Below are 24758 nucleotides of genomic sequence, written 5' to 3'. Positions count from 1 at the left end.
GAACGCACAAGTTTGGACATCTTCCTGAACCTAAAATGGGTGGAAAGGGCCATATCTATACACCATACATCCTGCAGGTATAGGTGGCAGAAAAAAAAAAGAAAAAAAAAAACCAAAAATCACAACATGAAGGGAGAGCAGGTCTAGTGTGGGAATACGAGAAAGGTATAATGGAATAAAATTAAAAGTCTAGCAGAATCTTTACAGTGTACATGCAATTATCCAGCTTTTGCTATCAGCTTAATTATTAATTCAGAGAGAGTTCACCCAGTGTAGGCGTCATACCTCTCTTTAGTAACCACTGCAAGTTTTCTAGATAAGCAGCCTTGTTCAACATCTTATCACAACATACTCTTTTTCTCTTTCCTTTATGAAAATATATCTTCCTTGGCAGTATCCGTTCCAAACATAAGTGCTCTAAAAATCTATGGATTCTGCATATTACAATGCTTTTACTTAGCACTACTAATTGAGAGTTCAGTAGTTCCAAGGTGACCGATGAGAAAGAACACAGCTGTTTTCCTAGCTGTAAGAAATAAAAACAAATACAATAAAGTTACTGATAAACTATATTTTTTCTAAACATAGTATACATTATAACAGAAGATACAACAATGCTTAAAGTGAACACTCAGACTCAGTATCTTGTAAATAGATACAAAACAAAAAAATTGTGTACACCTCAATTCATGCCATACAAAGATGAAAAAATATTTCAAGTATACAAATGAGTTATCCAGTGTGTGATGAAGTTAAATGCTAACGCTTTCAGCCTTCAGTGCTGAACTCACACAGAACCCTCATAAACTCCCAAAAGCAGCTTTATTTTCAATATGAATCCTTGCAGCTGACATTGATTTTTCAAGAGTTCCAGAGGATCAGAATTAGCTTCCACCACGCAACAGTGTTTGTTCAAAAGCTTACAAATTGTAGCCAGAAAACAGGAAAAAGAGTAGATTTCAGTTGGACTTCCTGATGCAGAAATGATACTGCATCAATGCATGTTCCCATTTGTGAGCCATCATACAAGGGCTTCAGCTAGATTCCTTGATGGACTGCATCCACAGCAAAGCATACTGCACTACCACGTGCATATAACTGTACTAGGTTACAGGAGAAAAAAAGCTGTGGGTAGACATGCCAGTCCTCATCACTCATAAGAGCTTCTTAAGACACAGACACATGATCATAAATCATGCATGCGGTGGGCCCAAGGTACAGGGATTATGTTGGACAAGCTGCATATGGGCAATTTGCATGTACACAGTGGATACCTCTGTACAAATTGAAACTAGCAGAGAACCTAGCCACAGTAGCAATCCTTAAAGCTGATTCCAGAACCCCTAACTAAAGGCAGAAGATGAGCAGCAAGAGTTCACACATCTATCAGAAGACTCCATCGGAAGACAATGAAAGTGAAGCATTTGAACTGCAGCCCCTCCAAAACAGAGCAAAAAATCTTCCACTTTAAAAATATGGCTAGAAAACATACTGTTCCAAAAAGTAGCAGCTTTTCTGAGGAATGATTAAAGTTATATACAAATAGTTGTCAAGACTCCAGTTTCCCACAATCTTTAAAAAATAAAAATAAAAACTCAAACATCGACTGTAGGTCACTCCTCTTACCTTGCAACTAGATCTTCAGTTTCTTGAGGACACTGCAGAAAAGCCAATTTAGATCATCCCCAGAACTAATTGGTGCTTGAAACCAAAAGTTAGTCTTTACATTTAACTCCTCAGTAACCTTTTGTGCCAGTACCTATAAGAAACTCAGAATGCAACCTGACAGACTTTCCTCAGCTGTGCCATTAATTCCTAATTGGGCGAAGTGAACAGTACATCATCCATGCCCCACTCTAGTTTTGCCCAGCATCTTGACATACTGTTCACCACTGCTACATTACATCTATGTACATATTAGTATCATCTGAGATGTTTTAGTAAGGGTGACAGCTAGAAATATTGAAGTAACAACATTGGTGTAAGTGGCATTTCAGCAATAAGTACTTTATACAGCCTATTATACAATGGATTTTTCAGTTTTCAGCATTTTTTTTAAACCATTACAATACCAAAGAATGGTAACAAAATTCTAGAAATATCTTCATTGTAAACAGTGTATTTCAGTATATCAACAGCCTTTGATACATATCAGTCTAAACCAGAGGTGCTTTAATGACCATCCACTTAGATCCGTAGGCAAATCCACCTGCAGATTTCCCACTACAGTGGCTTTAATCAATATATAAACTTGGTCTACTTTCATGGAAGCATACAACCACTTTGGTATAGGACAGAAAGTAGATCAGACAACTGGAAAGCTGTGAAGAAAACCACAGTTTATGAACAAGGAAGTTATACTTGTTCTGATACTAAGGATACACTGTGGGCGAGACATTCCCTATCGCCTCATACTGCAAAATGAGAGGCATTTGAGCAAAATATCAAGGAATGCTCAGAGTGAACAGTTTATTCAAAACTATGGAAACTAATTTTAACTATAAAGCATTTTAATTGTGGTGGGGTTTTCTGAATTAGTTTATTTGGGTGAAGAGCATTTATGGGCTGGAAAGTATTTCTGAACTAGATGATTTCTCCATAGGAAATATACCCTATGATGTAGAAACATGCAATTATTTTAACATTTAGTCCTGTTTGTAAAAAGAGACTCAGAATTTAATTTTGCCTGAATGCGATGTTCAAACATTCAGTTAATTCAAACATGGAAATCCAAACTGCTGCTTGGACAATCAAGTCATGTCTGTGCCAAATACAGCGTCATAAAGCTTAAAAATTAGAAAAGAAATATGCTCTTGTCTTCTAGCAGGAAGAACACAAAAACTCTGGAAAGGCTATCAGAAAAGCTAAGAGACTTGCCTTCTAACTGCAGCTTTCCCAGCAGCAACAACACACAATTGACTGACATGGCTCACAACTGCTGCAATTATACCAGTGGTCTGGCTTTTTCATTCTTCTGCTTAGGAAGCCTACAAACAGCAGCAAAGAAAATAAGTGTTTGTAGACTCAAAAACACAACCTGCATTATTTTACCCACTTTTGAAAGGTTACCTTTACAACCCTGAGGGCACAGACCATATATATGTGTATACAGTACAAAAGCTTACACAGTATACAGACTGCCAGCACAGACTGTCTCTCTGTCACAAGAGAAACTTCCCATCTACTAGTTGCAGCTAGTCCCAACATATAACAAGCAGGAACTAACACTTCCTTTGACCTACAAGTCGTTCTGGTAACTTCTTTTTCCTCTCTTGGGCCATTCCTCCTCCACCCACTTCAGTAGCACTTTCACAACATCAATTCTCTTATAAAATTTACAGAGCTCAATCAGCTGCTCCACAGTCCTGTCACTATTTCGTAGCAAAAACTCCAAGGTGGGACTCTGAGGCTTCTGTTCAAGGAAACACAATTCATCGTACGTCATCCCCCACTTGCTTGCTAAATTCCTCCAGTTTTTCACTGTTGGGTGGCAGGGATCCAGCTTTAGCCTCACTGTGTACAACAAGTCCTCGTCATTGAGCATGTCACTGATGGTCGGTGCATGGAATAAGCACAAGGAGCAGGTACTATTTTCTTTGCAGGCTTTCTTGAGATCTGTAGTTAAAACCATCATAAAGAGAGAAGTTAGGATCTACTGCTGGGGTTTAATTGGAAGAAATTCAAAAGCACAGAAGTTTGAAGAGTATTATAATCCCATGAATCATTTCTGAAGAAGTTAGAATACTGATACACAGCTGCTTTTCCTCATGAAGTACTCACGAAGTTAATTTCCTAACACTTTTTTTTCCTAATAATGGTAATAATCAAAAGGACAGTACTTCTGAAAGAGTCACATTTCTCCCTTTTCTATAAACACTGTGCAATTTAAGTGTGGGTACTCCCCCCCCTTTTTTTTTTTTTTTGCTAGCTACATTCCATCCTTTAGTCTGCCATGACCCCCACATATGTCACTAACAAGAATACGTGCAGATTATGCACATCCTGTATAGATATGTTGCAGGACAAAGGAAAAAAGTTTCGTATTTCTGAACTGCTGCTTTTATAACACCACTAAATATTTGTGCCAGGAGAATCTTAACACAGCGGCAAGATAGAAATATGTTCCTTTGTTTGGTGAGAGCTCTTACAATAACATTGCCTCTGCTCTACTAAGCAAGCCTATTCTGACTGTACATTACAGAAAGAAATAGAGCACATACTCCTCCACGTGTGAGAAAAATAAGAATACCAAGATACTGGAAGTAGGTGGTGATATGTTCCAAAATCTGCATCAAATGAAGAACTGCCATTTAGAGGTCTCCCACACACAACAGCATCTGCCTAGCACTGAGAACAATGCAGTCCTATCAGACCTGTATATTATATATTACATATTACTAACCTGTAAATGAAATATATATATATATATATATATATATATATATAAACATTTCTAATCATGCTTCTAGTTAAATACTAAGATCTCTAGCACTGCAGTAGTCTAAGGCATTGTTTCAGCACTCTGACTGTAGATATGACCTTAACGAGCTCCTTTTTGAATGCAGGGAGAATTTGGTACGTCCAAAGAGCAGCAGGTAATGAATGCAGCCTAGAAGTACTTTCTAAAAATCCTGGCCTCCCTCATCGTGCAGCCTGAAATGGCAAAGTAATTAGTCCTACTTGGGATGAAACCCTTTGAAAAAAGAATGCAGCAACAAGAAAACTGATATAAACAAACAGATTAAGAACAACAATGACAGTGTTTCTGTGTCAAATGATAATGGAAACAGCGACACTGATCTGTAAGTCCTGGATCAGTGCTGGTCTGAGAGACTTCAACAATACCTCTGGAAAAGAGCAAATCTGGCCATCAGTGCCACCTAATCTAACAGGTAACAGCATCAGTTAATTTTTTTTTTTTTTTGCTCCATTTGCATTAACTGTAAAATTGTGCAAAATTTCCAGAAAGACCTTCAAAAGGTCACTTTTTATGCTGAATGTTAGTGCTGATTAAAGCAACTAAGGTGAACGGAGCATCTGTAAACATTTTTTCTTTTTTTTTTCCCCCTAAGAGAAGAACAGGCTATTGTTATTTTTGTAATGCTGCTCATAAGCCTTCTTTTTAAGCAGGCTAAAGACAGCTTCTGATGTTTTCAGCAAGTTCAGACGTGCAGCAAGAACACTGCTGGAGACAAATAACTTCATACAAATGCTCAGATTCCCTTTTAAAAGGAAAAATGTTCTGGCAACATCTTTGCTCCCAGGTTTTCCACAGCCCTCACAGCTGTTCTCTAAGAAATTTTTAATATCAGCAATTCTGCTCTTCTTGCGCATCTTAAGCACTCACTGAAGTGAGACAAAATTTATTGGACTCACTCATACTAGGATTTTCTTACACAAACAAGGCAAAATGAATGTAACTCAAGAGCACCCTATCTGAATTTCATCTTACTTGCTTTGCAAGGATGCCAGAGTATGTTTTATCCTCCCACAGAAATAGGGAAGAAGGGGTAAAGAAAGCAAAGGGCACAATTAAAGGTAAACAAAACTGAACCAACCTGCTTCTTGTGCTGTACCAGATTATCAGAAGTGTTACAGAGAATCCTGCTTTCCAAGGATGTCTTGTATCAGAGCACACGACCTACCTACCAGCACAATCCTAACGTTATATGACAAGCTTTTTTCTTTTTTCTTGTTTTACAGAAAGTTAATTTTCAGTTGTTCACTGTTATATCAACGGGGCTGCGTATCAGCCACCAACTCCCAGCCAAGCTGAAAACACTACACGATAAACCCCCACCTCTGCTCTCTCAATAGCTGCTTTCAGATTTCCTTTGAAGGTGGCTGCACTAGGTGCATTTGGTCAGAGTAACTTACTCATTTTGTATGGTCTGTGTTATTGACTGCCTCCCCTTCTAGAACAAAGGGGTAGCTATAAAAGGCAGTGGTAATGAAATGAGTGCCATGAGCATTGATTACCCAGGTACTTCTAGGTTATGACACGTAGCAGTTTTTAATAAAGTCCTTTCAAAGAAAATGTAGGAATAAAATATGTAGAACAGTAAAGCTGACATATTACCTGAAAGCGATTTGTCAGAATGGTTTTGAGTGTCTTTGTCTTCTGGCTACAAAGCAAAGAACAAACATAAATCAAAACACTGCACTTGAACACCAGAGTAACTATTGGGCTCATTTTTAAGTGTCAGGAGATTACATAGGAGATTACATAGAAGAATCCCCAAGCTACTTGATAAAGTCAGATAGGACTACTTACCTAGTATGAGAAATTACTAACAATGTGTAGCCATTTTAGATAGCATTTTTTTTTTTTATGATTTTACCTCACAAAGCAACACTCACATTTTTATCTATTGAACAATGTCATCCTTTTTGATCATATACTAACTATGAGGTTACACCTTTTGAATAATTTGCTCTTAATCCCTTTCTTCCTGTCCACGTTTTTCATTCTTGCTTAGTTTCCTACATTTGACTGATGATTAACTCAAAACCAATTACAGCCCTCACCATTTGAAAAATGATAGTCTGGGCATTTACCAACAATTATGAAATGACCTCCCTGTATACAGTCATGAAAAGTTGCTAACATTGTACACAAAGAAGTAGCTTTTAAGTGATGTGGACAAAGCTGCCCAACAACTCATAGTTTGCTTAAGAAGATTTAAATGCTTTGTAATAAAAAAAATCTGAGACCTTTACTTGGAACATAAAACAGGAAGGGAATGTTCCACTGGTCTACTGAAACTGGAGGAGCTTTCTTATAAACTTCTTGACATTCATAGAAAACTTTCCTACTTTTCTAGACAGCGGGTGGTCTTGAAGATTTCTGCCAGCTCACATCTAACCACTGTCCTGTTTGAAGCAAACACCACTCTACTTAAACACAGTGACAATATTTAGCAGCTTGAGACTGCACCACAGGTACCAACTTCAATTCAACATATAAAAACTGAAAGGACAGCAGCTTGATCCTAGACTATAGGAAACTGCAGCTGCGCTTACTTTAACTATGCGGGTGTGGAACCAGATGAAATAGCTTTCTTCTACTGAGGATTTTTAAAGATGAAAGCAGGAGGGGATTTTCCCCTCAGATAACTGCAATAAAGCAATGTTGATTTTCATATTGCATCATTCTTCCTAACTATCACAGCAAGCTTCTTAGCATTTTGCAGGCTGTGCGTGCAAACACAAGTCAGCTGTGTAACAATAAAGTGTAATAAGTACTCTATATTCCTACCTAATGAACCTTCAGTACTAAGAAATCCCCTAAAAATAGAACACAGGAACTTTCAGTTCATCTGTTGGATACATATACACGCACAGTCCAATTACAAAAAAAGTAAACTATCTCCAAGTCACTTGAAGATCTGGTTAGGAAAGGACAAAAAAAAAAAAAAAAGATCTGAAAAATGATGATTATAATCACTGTCTCAATTTCCTCAAATTCCTCTAGAAGCAGAAAAGTATTGAGTCATGAGGAACAAATCCCCCAAAGAGTGATTTATTTGGAGAAGAGTTTATTTGGAGAGTTACCCATCACAGATCAGCCTCTGTTTGAAGAGGAATAAAGAAACAAACAAAATCAAAGAGGGGGGGGGAGGTGGATGGGGGGGGGGGAAAAAAAAGGAAAAAAGGATATTTTTCAAATAGTTTGCTAAGTGCTATTCTCAGCTTCAATGAACTTTCCCAGACATTGTGAGCTCGTGAGCATTCAAACTGTATGGTGAAAGCTAATACCTAAAGACCTAACAACCTTCAAGAGATGTCACTATACTCACACCTTACCAAAAAAGATAACAGGAGCAGCTAGTACTGCAAGAAGTACAAAAATATACAGGATGTTCACTTCTGTCATCCATTCCCCAAATTGGTATTTTTATTGATCAGTTATTACACACTTATTAAATTGTATGCCCTCAGGATTATTGAAGATTGTATTCTTGTAATGTAATTGAAATAAGACAATGTATTGTCACTGCCCATAAAATTAGGCACATTAGGCATGACTAATTTTTTGCCTACAACCAAAATCCCATCAACTTTTACACATTTAATCAAAGCTATAAACCTATGCACAGTCTGTAGATAAGCAGAAAGTTTTCCAGCTCGGTAGAACTATTAACAGCCTAGTATGATGAAATATATTTACGGTGACTGTATATGGGCAACAGAAGCTCTCTTCTTGATGATGGAAGTTAGACAGTTACCTCCATCATCTGTGAAATGCATACCAAACTCATGTTTGTTTGATGAAAGTCAGCTGGGACTCTGGCATAAGGAGCTCCTTTTAGCTCCTTTTTTTTTTTTGCTGAACAATGCTTATTCATTTATCTCCTCCAAGTCTTCAACCCAAAGAGAATCAATTTGAAATTCAGCAAATAACAGTCATCTGAAAGATGCCTACACTACAGAGCACCACGGTAGGGACTGCTCAACATTGCCCACTGTTCGGCAGCTTAAGACTTCACAATCAGTGGAGAGTTTTCAGTACGGATCAAGCAATGTCCCAAAGTCAAAGCAGAACAACCAAGTGCCTCCCTAGGGCAAAACACGGGAGTCCAAAGCCTAGGATTTTCCCTCCTTATTCTCTGTCCTGGCTCTATCTTCATCAGGGAAGAGGGAGAACACGCATGACAAAGCCTAAACTCTGTGTTGGCTCTCCTCAAGAGCATCTATACACTAATCAAAACCTAGTTACAAAACAAAGTAAACATTAATTACTACATATCCTTTTGTTGCTTTTATCCACAAAAGCTCACTTCATTGAACACTGGAAAAGAGAGCTGATTTCTGGTCTTTTACTGAGTAATTCTGAGCATTCCACATACAGTCTGAAAATATATTTGTTAAGATATGTATTTAATTAACAGCAATAACTTAATTCACATTCAGTACAATTTTTTTCTTACCTGTTGGACTAGGCCAGAATCTGATGTAAGACTCCTGATGTTCACAGATGCAATTTCCAATGTAACTTGATCTGTTTGGTATTCCTCATCTAAGACAAAGATTGTAAAACACTGGTCTTCCACACTCAGATACAGATATGTGGTAAGACCATTAATCATATATTACAGATGCCCAGCATGCAAAATTTAACTCCACATTCTGCACAGTCACTGGGAAAGGCAGGATTAAAAAGCCCCAAACAATAAATTGGCAGTAGCTGCAACAGTCATGAACACATGTGTTAAGAAAAATAATTCTGTGGAGATCAAGTACTAGTGTATCAGTGTTTTAAAAACAACCAGCACATTATTTCTGTGGCCAAAATTATGTTCTTTCAGGAAGCTGACCAGGAGCAGTACCAAGAGAATATTAACCAAGCCAATACATCAAGGCAGGCTGAAGAAGGCTGTTACAAACCAATATAATCCTTTCTGCTTTGCTCTTCAGATCGTATTTATAATAATCGCCGTTGAAATATGTACTACACAAATGTTTGCCTTCTGCTCCTTTGTGAATTAGGCTCATCCTACTTAACTCTACTACACAGCAATTTCCTGAAGCACTGAAATGTCTCAAAAACGTCTTTATCATTTGCCTTGGGAGTCCATTGAAAAGCACATCTGCCACTATGACCCAGATTTTGATCACTTTCAAGCTTCACTTCAGTCCTCAAAATGTGGTAGAAGGGATGCACAAGCTTTGTGAACCTCACATAAACAGACAAATTTCTCTGTACACACTTAGTAAGGTTCTCATCAAGAAACCATTTGCACAAATCCCATAGGTGAGGTGCTTAGTAACCATTAACAAGAGCTTATAAAAGGTTATATTCTAGACCTGTCATAGACACCTTAACACTCCACAGCTGAGACATTTTTAGCATTTTGCTGTTTGCCAAGTGGTAAGATCTCACAAAAGAACAGCTATTATCTCTGGAGTGTCAGGTAACAGAAAGAAGAGCATACTTATCTCACTCAAGAATATGATCTGAATCAAAGAATTCAACCTTACACTTGAGGAGGTAAGAAAATGAAATCACAGTTTTCTTCTTTTTCATCTTTTATGTTGAAACTTAAAGCAAATAACATTCCCCTGCCAGCTGGGAAACCTTTAATAAGGATCATCTTCTCTCTTTTCAACTGTAGATCCAGAGATAAAAAGAAATCCCCCGAAAAGGTGACTATAGGCATCAAAATCCAATTCATTTGTGTCAAAACATTATCTGTCAAATTTGCTCAACATCTGAGCAGAAGCAGAATTATAGTCAAAATATGACACAAACATTAAGCCTAGTTTTCCAAGACGAAAAGCTGACACAACCCACCTTTAATTCATCATCAGTAGAGGGTGCTAAGACCTTTGGTAAGCTAGATCCCAAAATGGTTTGTAAATTAACTGACCAAAAAAGGAACAAACTACTACCACCTCAGGTCAGTGAAGCATACATTCAAACATTAAATCTGAAGCAAACCATTTTCTGTTACAGAATCAGGTCTGCACATCTGCGACACTTTTTAATTCACAGGCTTATATTTCTCAGCCTGTATTCTTAAAGAAATAGTTATGAGAATTCATTCTTATTGAGCAAACTGAAAAAAAAAAAAAAAAACCACCACCTAAGGAGCCATCTGGTACTGATATCAAAACCTATAGCACTGAAAACATTATGAAAAATAAATTTAAAAAAAAAAATACAACCTGAAATTCCAGAAACAAACAGAAAAGGTATTTTCATCACCTCCTACTCTAAAGAGGAAATGCTGTATTGATACTTCGCCCTCTATACATTTGACAAGAAGCAGAATATAAAATAAAAATATACAAAGCCTATTTCATTCCCACAAAAAACACTGAGATCTCCACTTCCTTTCACAGCTTTCATTTTTAAATTAAATATATTTAAAATATACAATACTGAATTTCAAACAAATTTGACGATACTGGAATTGTAGGAATTTATCTATTTAATTCTGAGGGGGACTAAATGCCATGGATGGAACTAAAAAGTGTAATATTTCTTGTGGCCAGAGAAGTTTGTTAGTAAACAGCTTTGAAGTAACAAACCACCTGACTGCAAATAAGCAGGAAGCAGTTTATGATTTCAAATTAGCCTTCACATTCTACTGCTCCACTGAACACTTGCTGACAAGATTCTCATTTTCTCTGGCTGGTTGATTTAAGCAGCCCAGCATAACACGCTAGCTTCTCTTTAACCCTAATGCTGTATGTCCCACGCTTCTCAGCAAGTGTCTCTAGATTGCTCCTTTACCGAGACCTTGACAGAATAATCCCTGGAGAAAAGCCAATGGTAAAACTGGGATGACAAAAAAAAAAACCACACACCAAACAAGCAAACACCCACATGTAAAAGCAGCCATAATGGAGATGGTGACACTAAGCCAAGCAACTGAATTCAGTGCAATACAGAACCTGCAAAGAAATGTGCTAGGTTTCTAAGCAGATGGTATTAATACCAGCATGAAGAGTTAACTGGTAATAGGGCTGGGAATGTTAAAGGCAGGAGAACGGGGAGGTATTGTCAAATTGTATTTTTGATAATCTGAAGGCAGCAATCTCTTCAAAGCCACCTTTTAAAGATCTCTATCCTTTGAACACTGTTCTATTGACAGCACCATTGTATTTTTCTTCCAGGCTGAGAATCTATATCTTCTGATGAGAGCTGTGACTAAACTTTGGCAAAAAAACAAAAATTTGTGTGTATATGCACACATGTTCAACTGACCTAAAATACAGAAGGTGACACCACATTCAAAATATAAACATCTAGGAAAAAAAAAAAAAGGATCTGTGACACACAACCTAAAAGACAGAATTCATAGTACTTACCTTTAGGTACTCCGGTGTCTTGGACAGGATATTTTTCAGTCTGTCATAAAAAAAAAAAAAGCAAGAGACACAGATGTTTGTTATCTTAAGTGTAATTCTGCTGGACAATGTAAGAACTACATAATTATACTTAACCTCTAAAGTTACTACTAGGTGATCTGCCTACAATCAGATACAGTAATGCCCTTCTTAGGCAGAAACACTACTAACTACACTGATCTTAGCACATGCTAAAGTAATAGGGATTCCTGATTCACTACGGTATTAATCAATACAGATATTACAGAGATGAGAAAAGAAGTTTCCATTTAAGTGGAATGACACCAATGCAGAAAACAATGCATCATCATAGAATCACAGATTCACTAAGGTTGGAAAAGATCTATAAGATCATTCAGTCCAACCACTCACTCATTACCAATAGTGATCACTAAACCAAATTCCTCAACACAACATCCAAACTCTCCTCGAACACCTCCAGGGTCAGCGACTCCACCTCCTCCCCAGGCAGCCCATTCCACTCTTTGGAAGAAGTAGTATTTTCTGGTGTCCAGTCTGAACCTTCACTGATGCAACTTGACGCCATTCCCTCTGGTCCTATCACCAGTCACATGAGAGGCCAACCTCCAGCTCACTACAACCTCCATTCAGGTAGTTATAGAGAGCAATAAGGTTTCCCCTACCCCTCCTCTTCTCTAGACTGAAGAATCCCAGTTCCCTCAACCACTCCTCATAAAGCCTGTGCTCCAGACCTCTCACCAGTTTCATTGCCTTTCTCTGGGCACACTCCAGGGCCTCAGTGCCTTTCCTGCACTGAGGGGCCCAAAACAGAATACAGTACTCAAGGTGCAGCCTCACCAGAGCTGAATACAGGGGGACAATTACTTCCCTGTTCCTGCTAGTAGCACCATTTCTGATACAAGCCAGGATGCCATTGGCCTTCTTGGCCACACTGCTGGCTCACATTCAGAAGAGCATCAACCAACACCCCCAACACAGTCTTCCAGTCACTGCCCCAAGCCTGTAGCATTACCTGGAGTTGCTGTGGCCGAAGTGCAAGACTCAGCACTTGGTCTTGTTGAACCTCATCCCATCAAGAGATTTCAACACCTCTTTCAATGGACACCAACAGCAAACTATTATTACTGAGTTTAATGAGACAGCTACTCATTTCCAGGCATCTGTTATAACCTGCTAGTAGACCTAACATCCACCTCCTTCACTATGACCCCTGCCTTTATGCAATAGGGAGTGAACTGCCTGTAGTAAAGCTTCAAAATGGGAAGAAAACACCAAGGAAAAACAATCGCCTGCTAAATTACTACCCATAAAACAAATCAGAGCATTTTAATCTGCTAAACTAGAAAAGTGTTCTCCGGGCTACACAGCACTGCCATTTTTCCCCGGAGGAAGCAATCCATTGCAACATTAAAAAGAACTCTTAGAAAACTGCACCAAATTACATATTCCTGAGACAGTCTTTGTCTCAGCATACTATTGGCATGTTTAATATATCAGAACTTTGTAATAAATTGTGTTACTCAGCGGGGATGCACCACAGAGCACTTGTCAGGTCTCTCCCAGGTTTTACCACGTCTGCTGCAAGGCACTGGTATCATTACTGATCATGCCTTTCTATCTCCTTAACTCATCAGACAAATAGGTACAGGAAAGAGTAATAAGTCAATACAATTTATATTTTAAGCCTTAATTGGATTTTCTTACCCTCTGAACCCATACAGACAAAAGAATGTCAGCAAAAATCTTTTTTCTAAAAATGAAAAAAAGTGCTGTTACCGGCTCTCCGTGACTATTAGCTAACTACTGGGCTGCTCACTGGTGCTGCCCAATTCAGCATAGAATTATAGAATGGTTTGGATTGGAAGGGACCTTTAAGATCATCTGCTTCCAACCCACTGTTGCAGGCAGGGACATCCCCCACAAGATCGGGTTGCCCAGATTCCCAGCTTGTCCTTGAACACCTCTGAGGCAGGAGGGGCAACATTCACAACCTTGTTGGTCAACCTGTTCCAGTGTCTCACCAGCCTCACAGTAGAGAATTTCTTCCTAATATCTAGCCTAAATCTACTCTCTTCCAGTGTAAGGCCATTTCCTATCATCCTGTACCACATGCCCTTATAAAAAGGTCCTCCCCAGCTTTCCTGTAGGCTCCCTTCAGGTACTAGAAAGCTGCTATAAGGTCCTCCCAGAGCCTTCTCTTCTCCAGGTTGAAAAGCCCCAAGCTCTTTCAGCCTGTCCTTGTAGGGGAGGTGCTCCAGCCCTCTGGACCCACTCCAACAGCTCCATGTCCTTCTTGCCTTGGGGGCCCCAGAACTGGACACAGTACTCTGGGTGGAGGCTCACAAGAACAGAGCAGAGGGGCAGAATCGCCTCCCTTGACCTGCTTATCACTCTTGTCTTAATGCAATGCAGGATACAGCTGGCCTTCTGGACTGCAAGTGCGTACCTGCAGCTCACGTCCAGTCTTTAATCAACCCACATCCCCAAATCCTTCTCCTCAGAGCTGCTCTCAAGCCACTCTCCACCCAACTTGTATATGTGCTTGGGATTGCCCCAACCCAGATGGCAAGACCTTGCAGTTGGTCTTACTGAACTTCCTGAGGTTGGCATGGGCCCACCTCTTACATCTGTCCAGGTTTCTCTGGATAGCATCTGCTCCTTCCACCGTGTCAACACCATTCAGATTGGTGTCATCCACAAACTCACTGAGGGTGCTCTCAATCCCACTGCCCATGTTCCTTACAACAATGATAAACAGCACCAGTGCCAGCACCAATCCTTGATTTATAATAGCTTATGAATCTATTACTATTTTTATTTTAATTACACAGGGTTACTCTAAATATACACACATGATTTGAGTTTCTTAAATATTTTAATCACATCTGCATAACATAACTGTAGAGAGGTCTAATGATTTTAAATTTGTTAGAACAGAAATACATACCATTGTCAAGGAAAGAGTGCTGGGATCTGTATCCTCTACTGGCTCTTTTGTTGCATGATCTGCTGGAAATAAGATGACTTTATTACTGCACAATCCTCAAAATTCTCCTGTCTGAAAATTCATGAATTGCTTATTTATCTGATCAAGGCAAAGCACAACTAGACAACCATTATACGCACTGTGTCAAATTTATACAACAACACGACAAACTAGAAAACATCAGAAACACTAGCACACAGATGAAACAGAAATGCAACTCAAAGCTAACGAAAGATAGAGTTAAATGAAGACTACATTAATTTTAGAAAAAATAAGTCATTCACAAAGCAATTCAGTACTAAAGAGCAGAACCCAGAAAATCTGCTACAAGCTAAGTTCTGTTCTCCAAGTAGCCATACTCAGTTGCTCCCCTTAAAGCCATAATTCAAACAGAAAACAAGCCCACCGCAACAAAATATACTGTAATGTACATCAAATACACATGGTAGATTATAGTACAAAGCCTAATAATTAATGCTTACCTCAAATGTTTTTTATTTGTATACTATTGAATAATGAACTTCAATTATATTAACATCAACAGGATACAAACATAAATCCTCAAAGCATTTGCAAGTGAATCATGAAAAGTCAACCCCCTGCATCCACAGTGAAATTCACAAACAATTGCCAAGTACTGATTCAAGAGTGCTCAAGCCAAGATGCACAATACCATGCCTTCACTTTAACATCTTCATCACATTTCCTCACAGAAGAGCTCTTCAGCTGGTAACTATAATGTTTTTGAAAACTATGAAAAGCATTTTAAATTATCTAATAGGATCTTCATTCCTGTCACTCTCAACCTGAAAGTCTCTACACTCATTACAAGAGCACATCAGAAAGTTTTCAGCCTTAAGCAGCTACAAAAACAACCTAAGACAAGAGGAGACAGTACAAGGGACAGGCCCAAAAATAAAAAGGTGGCAGCAGAGAGGCAGACAAGGCACCAGGATAGAGCCATTCTCCCTTCAGCTTCTTGGATGCAGCCTCACAAGCTGGGTTTCCAGGTGCGGGCCCAGCCCCCCTCTGCACATTTCAGAGCTCTGTGCTCGCAGGAAGGCTACATGTTCCCTGAGCAAGGGACTCACAGCCACAGGGGTCAGCCCTGCACGGCTGGAACACATCCTCTGCACACAGGACACATTGAACATCTGTAAAGGCCTTTCTGTGAGGGATGAAATCCCTGCTCCAGAACCATGGGATCAGCAAACGCCGTGGCAAAGCCTGCCCTGACAGCAAGGGATAACACAAACTGCCTGACCTGAATGCAGAAGGGGCACAATTCAGACTGGGACAGCAGAAATGACAATAAGCTGGAGCAAGGTGCTGCAGGAGAGTAGGGCCCAAAGCGGAAGAGTTACATAGGATCTGTGGTAGCAGGGAACTGTGGAGGAAGCAGGAGCAGAGAGGGAAGACTGAGGAACCCAATCTGCAAAGGAAAGCTGACAAATCAGGAAGTGCAGGAGCCAGGGGAAGCCAAGAACTTCCCTAGTCTCACTGTTTCCTCTACTGCCAGCAAAGACTCCTTCCTGGAAAGCAGTGGCAAAGCATGCTTGTTCTAATCAGTTTACTCTGGAGGCCTTACAGCTCCGCCTATGGATCTTTGGCTGCAATTAACGACAACAAAAAAAACACAAACTTGCCTTCAGCCTTGTAATTTAAGGGGACTCTTAAGGTAGATGGAAGTAGTCCTCCCCCCCCCACAGTAAGTTCCGTACCCTGGTGAACCTTTGTGGCTCCTGTAGTTTCTCTCCTACCTGCCCTTACAAACTCTAAAAGACAGCAAAGTCCATTACAACACTGGTATTTCTCTCATTTCCACAATCCAGAGTGAAGCACTGAACAAATGGGAACAGCTCTGAGAACACGGAGATTTGGAATGAGGACTTAGCAGACTCCAGGGTTACCCTACAAGGGGCAACAGAGCAGTACTCCTCATTGACTGCTGCCTTCTAGATCTCACAAACACAGTAACTGAAAATCAGTGGCTTTCCATCCTCCTTGATTAATATACATCCTGAAAAAAAAAAATACTACTTCAAAACCGTACTGTGTTTCCTATACTTACATCCATTTCCTCTTGTTTTCAAGTTCTTCATTTCCCTGGCTTTTTTTTTAGGCTGCTGAGTACTACCAAGTTTCAGCATTCTCTACAGGTGGCATGTATGCATGTGAATATTTGTACTCAAGAATAAATACTCCATGTACTGCCTGCAGTGAGTAACCACAGTTCTGTTGATCACTGATAGGATAACCATAGAATCATTTGAGTTGGAAGAGGTCATCTAGATAATGAGAACCACAGACTTAAAATTCAATTGTGAATAAAGCAATTAAAATACTGTGTCCCCCTCTGTCTTTCCCCACTGTATTTCCCAGCAGGCTGCAGCTCAATTCACAGAGTTGGATACAGGTGCATGAAACAGCATGGAGGAAAGTTCTCTATTTATCTCAAATGTGAAACACCCTCAGTTTTGCATGTTGAAAAGCTGACAGGAAATAGATCTATCACCTGACTGACTACCCAAATGCAGACCATGTAAATACACTTACCTCAGCAGAGAGCTTGCTAACAACATTTTCTAGGATTTGTCAACAAATCACTATTACTGACAGCATACAGCTACTGGCCCACATTTGCTTCCACACCATTCTCTAAAATTGCCCCAGGTGGCTGTTCCCAAAGATCCTTTCTGCTCCCAGCACCTCCAAATCAGCCACTCAATACTCCTCACAGCTTCTCTGCCTGAGCCTGTCCAGCATAACCAGTTTCCAACAGCAGCAGCCAACTTATGCCCATCAGCACAGCTTCTCCCTACTCAATACCGCTGCTGACTAATGGGGATATGGTACAGGCACTTACCAGTGTTAACAGTACCTCAGTTTACACAAACTTACATGTGCGTGTTTGCACACACTTTCCAATTTCCCTGCCTGTAACTGCCCTTCATCCTTGTCTGGCAAGGAAGCCTGAAGGGTGGGTTTGGGAGGCCTCACAGTTTTGACCTTTCAGAAGGAGGAGGTTCACAAACCACAGTGTATGTCAGGCCTACCTTCAGCATGTCAATCAGCCACATGCCTATACAGCTTCTCCCATGCACACATTAACAGTACGGCCCAAAGTGATTCCCCTTATACTAGCTTTGATCAGAGAGACGAACCCTTCAATTAAACACAACACTTTTGGCATGGAGCACATGAACTTCAGATTTGAATAAAAGAGGCACAGAAAATTACATTAGAATACCCAGGTCCCTGAAAAACCTAACACTGGGTCAATCAGCACTTGTACACAGTTGTTTACTGTTAATTACTCATAACTCTGATGCTGCATGAGCAGACAGGTAAGGAACAGCAGTCAGGCAGGCACACTTCAGAGAAGGCATTCAGAAGTCATAAGTGCCACAAGTAGGACAGGTTGAAAAGCACTGGCTTACAGACCACCCGCAGCCTGGGATTAGTATTTTTAAAGTAGCTAAGAGAAAAGGAAAAAAAAAAAAAAAAAACAACTTTAAGATGCTAACTAATACACTAAACACTGGAGTAGGCTTGACAAGACAAGTTGCTCTAAATCACATCACAACATATGATAAATTATTACCGTGTGCGTGACGGGGGGGAGGGAAGCTGAGGAGGCAGTCACTAGCACCACTCTTTTAGGGAAAATAATAAAGAAGCCGTGGCCGCGCTCCCCAGCTCGGCTCCCAAGATCCACGATTCCCCCGGACCCGGCAGGGCTCCACGGACCGCCCGCGATCAGCGTCCGTCGCTCACCCGGAGGAGCTGAGAGCCGCCGCCGCCGCCGCCCCACCCTCCCGGCTCCCCGCTGCAGTTCTCACCTGGGGGCAGCGGGCCCTGCGGAGCGGCCATCGGGTCGCAGCACGAGGAACGCGCGTCGACCGCAGACGTGCCCGGAACCGCCGCGCGCCACAGCCCCGCCGCGCGCCGCCCCCTTCCTGCCGCGGCCCGGCACGGCAGGTAGCGCCGGGCGGGGCGGGGCCTCCCGGGGTGTAACGGCCCCGCTGCGGGCGGGTCGCGCTTCGCTGTGTGAAAACTCTTGTTTCGTTAACAGAACGAAAAAGATAAAGACGGCGCGTATTGTGACCCATCAAGCAGTGTGACCGTCTGCACGTAACCGACAGGAAATCGGTTGTTCTCTCCTGAGCTCATACTCACACAGCCAGCTAACTACCTGCAGACAAAGGTGGTTTCCATTAGGGTTTCACCTACATCTCTGCACATGGCAAGAACAGAGTTTATAAACAGAAGTACTGCACAGGAACAGTCGTACACTGCACTGGTTTTGACAGATAAATTAAGTTCATTCTCTTACAGTACAGGCATTTCCAGCATAACAGAATATCCCGAGTTGGAAGAGATCTCAAAGGATCATCTAGCCCAACTCTGGGCTCCACGCTGCACCGCCCCGAATCCAAACCCTCTGAGAGCGATGTCCAATCACTCCCTGAACTCCAGCACTCGGGGCCGTGCCCACAGCCCCGTGCAGCCCGTTCCGTGCCCACCGCCCTGTGGTGCAGCACCTGTCCCCAGCCCCACAGCCCCTCCCCTGACGCAGCTCCATGCCGTTCCCTCGGGCCCTGCCGCTGTCACACAGAGCAGAGCTCAGCGCTGCCCCTCCGCTCCCCGTGAGGAGCTGCAGCCGCCATCGGGCCTCCCCTCAGCTCCTCTGCTATGAGCACACCCAGGGGCCTCAGCTGCTCCTCACACCTCTTGCCCTTCAGAGCCTTCACCACCTGCAGAGCCCTAATGACACAAACATCATGATTATGTCAAATCCTTTTATATAATTGCTTTAGGCCAGCACTGCCATCTCTGCCACATTCTTTCACTTACAGTTTCATTATGCTTAAAGTAATTGCAGATTTCTCAAATGAGGCCCATGCATGAAATTGATTTCTAAATAAGAAATATCGAATGTTACTTATTGTACAATACAAAAGAAACCAATGCAACAATGTCATTAGCTTGCCATCAAGCAGGCCACACATTTATGTTAGCTACCTTTATCTTTTGTCAGGGAGGTTGTGACTTCACAGACAAGTTCTCCTCCACTGGACTGGGAGAGCCTCAGATCAGTCAGCCTACTAACACTGGAAAACCAGGACTGGTCCATAAAGCATTAACAACCGAGTGCTTTTGCACAGTTCATTTCCATCTAATGCATTATACAAATCTAAAAAAAAAAAAAAATTGTGGTGAGGATTAAGCTCCTCTTACATGCAGAATTTAGATTAAATACAACTCATGCTGCTATCTGGCTTTTTGCTATCATCTAAATTTTTTCAATATCTAGAATTTTAGTGGTTTGCCATGATTACTGTAGTGAATTCATGAGTCCTCAGAATTGAGGAAGGCTTCGCAAGGATAGCTTTCACAGCTTTTTAATCATCCTACTAACGACAACGGTGGCACAGCGTTCAGAAGATTAAGCAGCATTGCCCTTGTTTCACCTAATACAAGCAGAGGCTTTGCCACTGAGCTTTACACACACATACAGATCTTTCACTCTCTCTGCATATTAATCTTCAAGGCAAAGCTAACAGATGACTAGTATTTCTGCTATTCATGACAGGTAAAAGCAATGGAAAAGCATGGCTTTGTTTGTGTGGGGTTTTTTTGCTTGTTTGTTTTGGTATGGCGTTTGAGTCTAGCTCTTCACTATATGGACTGACTGCTTCCATGTTAGCACCAGAACTCATTTCCAAAGAAGGGAGAATTTCTTAATATGAAAGAGCGACCCTGATCCTAATTAGAAACAAAACTGCTGATTCCATGTTTCCCTCAAGGATTTCCTTGAAGAGGCAATGGTTTTGGTGACAGATAATCAGGCAGAGACTTAGAGCGAAGAGAAAATGTGTTCCCACCAACACAGATCTGCACCAATACTGCCATAACAATTGGAGCCTCTCCTGTAAGTGTAAGCAACAACAAAGCCACAACAGAGAAGAATTTTCTGGGCTTTCACCTTACTAAATGTATGCCTTAACAAAATGAATGCCATATCTGCCCTGAAGACCTGCATACATTCATCACCTCTGTGTGCTGTTTGAAGACTAAGACTCTTAAAGCCAAAAGTAGACAAGGTCAGTAACAAGAACATCGTATAAATGTATATATGCTAGAACAAAATGTATCCATCCTTCAAAATATCCAAGGGAACTAATATTAGATAGGCAGCTGTAAAACACAAACATTAATGGTGTTCGGAGCTAAGCCACCATTGGTATGGCATTTACAATCTGAGATCTTCCTGTATCAGTATTCAGAAATGATTTTAGTAAATAACATAATAATTTAATATAACAACACTTGTACCAACAGCCAAACTGGTTAATGCTGTTAAAAATCATGTGTTTTTAAGTGCATCTGTAAACCATATTAGCTTTTCAATTTGAAACAATTTCTTTATTAACAAATTTGTAAAGTGCTCTTCAAAATAATGGAATTTTATAATGGAGGTCAATAGTCTAGACAGCAGTACTGCCTCAAAACTTGGGTAGCCATCATAATTCAACTTTTTTTCCTAGTACTTAAAGACACTGTAATTATATGTAAATATCTCTAATGCACTGTCAACAGTACAGATTAATTAGATTGTTACATGCCTGTTCTTGCATCATACTTAACAAAATGAGATACTGTTACTTAACTAAATGACCAGTCAAGACAGACAGAAAGTATTTTGGCAAAACAAAATACAATTGTATAATAAAAATTAATAAACAGAATAACTTTAAGCCATGGCATACTCTAAATCAGTGGATTAGCTCTCTAACCAAATTTCTGAACTTAAGTACAACCTATAGCTTACCTTGCTGCAACTCTGTAAACTGCTAAACTCAGTGTAACTGACAATAACATAAAGAAGCTTTCTAAGTTCATACTCAAATAGAATGAATATTCTCACACTGCATTTTTACAAACCAAAGCTACATTTGCTTCTTCTCCATTCCTCAGTGCTATCAAAAAAAAAAAGAAACCAAGTAACCAACAAAAAAAAAAACCCAACCAAAAATCCCACCCTTGATTAGACTTATCCCAAACATGTTCAAATCCAGTAATAAATAGCAAGTTATTTTTGTGTTTGAAATAATAACCTGCAGTCACAAAGGTGGGTTTTTTGTGTGTCTTCTGAGCACAAGGCTGCTTTTCCAACCCATAGAGAATATATTCCTGTCCAGTGAGGCACTGCTAATAATGATGGTTGCTATAGACTCGTCTGTAACATGTGGAAACTGTTTATCCTTCTTCATTTGTTTGCTTTGTGCATTTCAGGCATCTTTCAGTAAATTCTTATTCAACAGATTATTTCTGTTTCAACATAAACTCTTCATTCCTAACTTACTTCAGTAGTCAGGAAATATACCTGGTGTTTTCTTTCCCAGGTATCCTTCTGTAGATCACAGCTGTCAGAAGCTTCAATATGTTGCTAGACCAGTTCCTTAAAACTCTGCGACTGCTTAGGAGTAGGAATCATTAACCAGTAGCTAAAAAGCTAAAATTACTTTCTCTGCCAATTATTACACTGGTTTGTTCTTCTACAGTTGCACAAAAATGTTGCGATTTAGACATTTGAAACAACACTATATAAAGAAAATGACACGTAAACAGGCCATCTTATGTGAAGCCTGTGGCTAACCTGTTTGCCTTTAGTCTGACATGATATGGGAGTGTTTTCACCACTCCAGGGGTTGTGCAGTGTCCAAGTCAAACACAAGCCACACAAACAGTGAAACTTCATTTTCTCTAGATCAGCATATTGACCCTGACCACTATATGGCTGGTCTCAGGCTGTAACTTATCCCTGTGAAGGGCATTAGCAGGTTCTCCCTGCCTGGCTGCTTGTTTTCGGTGAAACATATAATAATTTGAGACCTCTACCTCACCATCAGATTTACTGGCCAATAAGCACACGCACACAGAGGGCAGGTGCATAAATCCTGGAGTTTGGTTATGAAACCAGATTATCTATGAAACCAGATTACCTATGTCTGTGCTCACCTGCTATATTCAGAAGACTGGCAGTCACTATACTCATTTCTTTGTTATGTTCCTTCTCCAAAATAGGATAGGTGCTACAAGGATGACAGTAAGACATCAAAGAGTTCTTCTGCATTCTTGACTGAAGTGTTGCAGTCATACCCTACACAGGTAGTCTAAAACAATCAGGATACAAGTGTGCAGCTAAGATATGTAGTTAGTTTTCCTATCACCTACAAAATTTTTTTTTTTTACAAATTGTTCTCTTTGTACTTTGCAGTTCTTTATTTTTACTGAACTCCATTTTCATTTTTTAATATACTAATTGCAAAGACACTGCTGTATGCAAAATTTCATGTATGAAATTTCCCTTTTCATTACTGTATCAAATTTGACCTGCTGCTTATTTCATTTAGTCCATAGTCTTCACATTACTCTCATTTAGCTTGATAACTTTGGGTACTTTTCAAAGTAATTCATAGCAGGCTTCAACAGTTGAGAGCAGACTAGCAGGCAAGTATGACTTACAAGGAAATATAAAAAACTTGCTGCAAGTCTAATGATGCAGTTTGGAGAAAAAAACACACAAAACCCAGGGTTTGGAATGTACCAGTTCTTTAGATACAGTGGGCCTAACAGGCCAGAGAACTCGCACATCCCACATTGCCTGCTTTTTCTACATACATCAGGTGATTCACCGAAGGTTGTTACCTCTCTACATCTTCAAATATTCACAATTAAGCTACTGCAAGATACTCCATTGCCCAACAGGCTGTGCTCTCACATTTACTGTTTGCCAGGCATGAAGAAGAATTTGTGACATACTGATTCCTCATTTACTCTGCTAATTTTAGAAATCAGTCACTCAAGTGTTAATTCAGAAAAACAAATAAGGCAAAATTTCAAGGGCAAAAAGTTTCCAGAAATCCACATCTCAGGTTACTGAAATCTAGCTCATGAACTTAGCAAAGCAGCTGTGATTTACTCTGCTTCTCATAACACAAGATGTGAATCTGCCCCATTTTGCCTGTTTACTCAATTCAATTGATTCTGTAATCATTTCTAAGATACATTTTTACATAAGAGATCACAACACATGATTTTTTTGTACAACTACAGCACATGATCTCAGCTGAAACAAATAAGAGCTGACCAAAAGACAACAATTGAACCAGCAATAGAAAAGTGGCAGGACTTAATCAATTTCAGTTCCTTCTGTGACCTTCCCACGAGCTAAAAGCAAGTTTGGCCAGAGAGCCTGCATAACTGCACAGCTGTTGTATCCACACGTAGCAACTATGCAGATCAATACAACAGGAAAGGTATCATGCAACAAAGGTGCAGTGACAAAAGGAGAAGCACAACAGAGGTACTATAAGAAAAGGGAAGATTACTCACCCTTATCAGTAGATTCCAGGTTCACAGGGAAAAGCTTCACCAAAGAAAAATCTCCAGAAAGAGATCCTTCCTAGTGGCAGTCAGCCCTTAAATGAGGTCTGAGAGAGGTGCAGCCAGGCTCCACCCCTCTGGTCACACAGCTGAATTGCCTTCACCTGTGCTCCCAGGGCTGACCAGGTTCTTTCCCCAGGTGCTCAATCAGTGATTCAGGCCGGGATTCAGCAGTTCCCTAGACCACTATAAGGCCATCTGCTGCTCCCTGTGCATCCCAATCTCTCTCTACTCTAGGCAACAACTACGTTACGATGGGACAGCGGTGGTTCTGATGTGCATTATTTAACTCTTTATCACAGTATGCAAAGAAAACCATCAACATTTTTAACAGCAATGTGTGTTGTGAAATCTTGGAAGATTCTTGTTTGTATGCTAAGTGACGCTTTTTAAAGCAGTTGAAAAATAATACCTGCCAGATTCTTTTCATGAACCCAGCATGCAGTAACCATCTGGATAGAGAACTTGCTTAATGCTCTAC

The 24758-nt window shown here is 40.4% G+C and overlaps 1 protein-coding gene across 4 annotated transcripts; it reads right to left on the bottom strand.

Moving 5' to 3' along the window:
• Positions 1-551: 551 nt before the first annotated feature.
• On the bottom strand, positions 552-24304 carry EDARADD (EDAR associated death domain). 4 transcript variants are annotated; one of them, XM_042822449.1, is made up of 6 exons: positions 24227-24304; positions 14786-14844; positions 11818-11857; positions 8931-9019; positions 6080-6125; positions 552-3615 (listed from the first exon to the last, which is right to left on the bottom strand). In XM_042822449.1, the coding sequence occupies exons 2-6, from the start codon at positions 14786-14788 to the stop codon at positions 3239-3241; spliced, it is 555 nt and encodes a 184-aa protein (XP_042678383.1). In that variant the 5' UTR covers positions 14789-14844; positions 24227-24304; the 3' UTR covers positions 552-3238. The 4 variants fall into 4 exon arrangements, with proteins under 4 accessions (XP_042678383.1, XP_042678366.1, XP_042678373.1 ...); XM_042822432.1 differs by lacking the exon at positions 24227-24304 and adding an exon at positions 18667-18737 and having other exon boundaries at positions 14786-14847; XM_042822439.1 differs by lacking the exon at positions 24227-24304 and adding an exon at positions 18667-18737.
• Positions 24305-24758: the final 454 nt, after the last annotated feature.

This window comes from Centrocercus urophasianus, unplaced genomic scaffold (assembly GCF_019232065.1).
Source record: "Centrocercus urophasianus isolate 14NV4802_14NV808 unplaced genomic scaffold, USGS_Curo_1.0 seq_10, whole genome shotgun sequence".
In the NCBI taxonomy this organism is placed as follows: Eukaryota; Metazoa; Chordata; class Aves; order Galliformes; family Phasianidae; genus Centrocercus; species Centrocercus urophasianus.
This window is presented reverse-complemented; position numbering and strand designations above follow the sequence as displayed.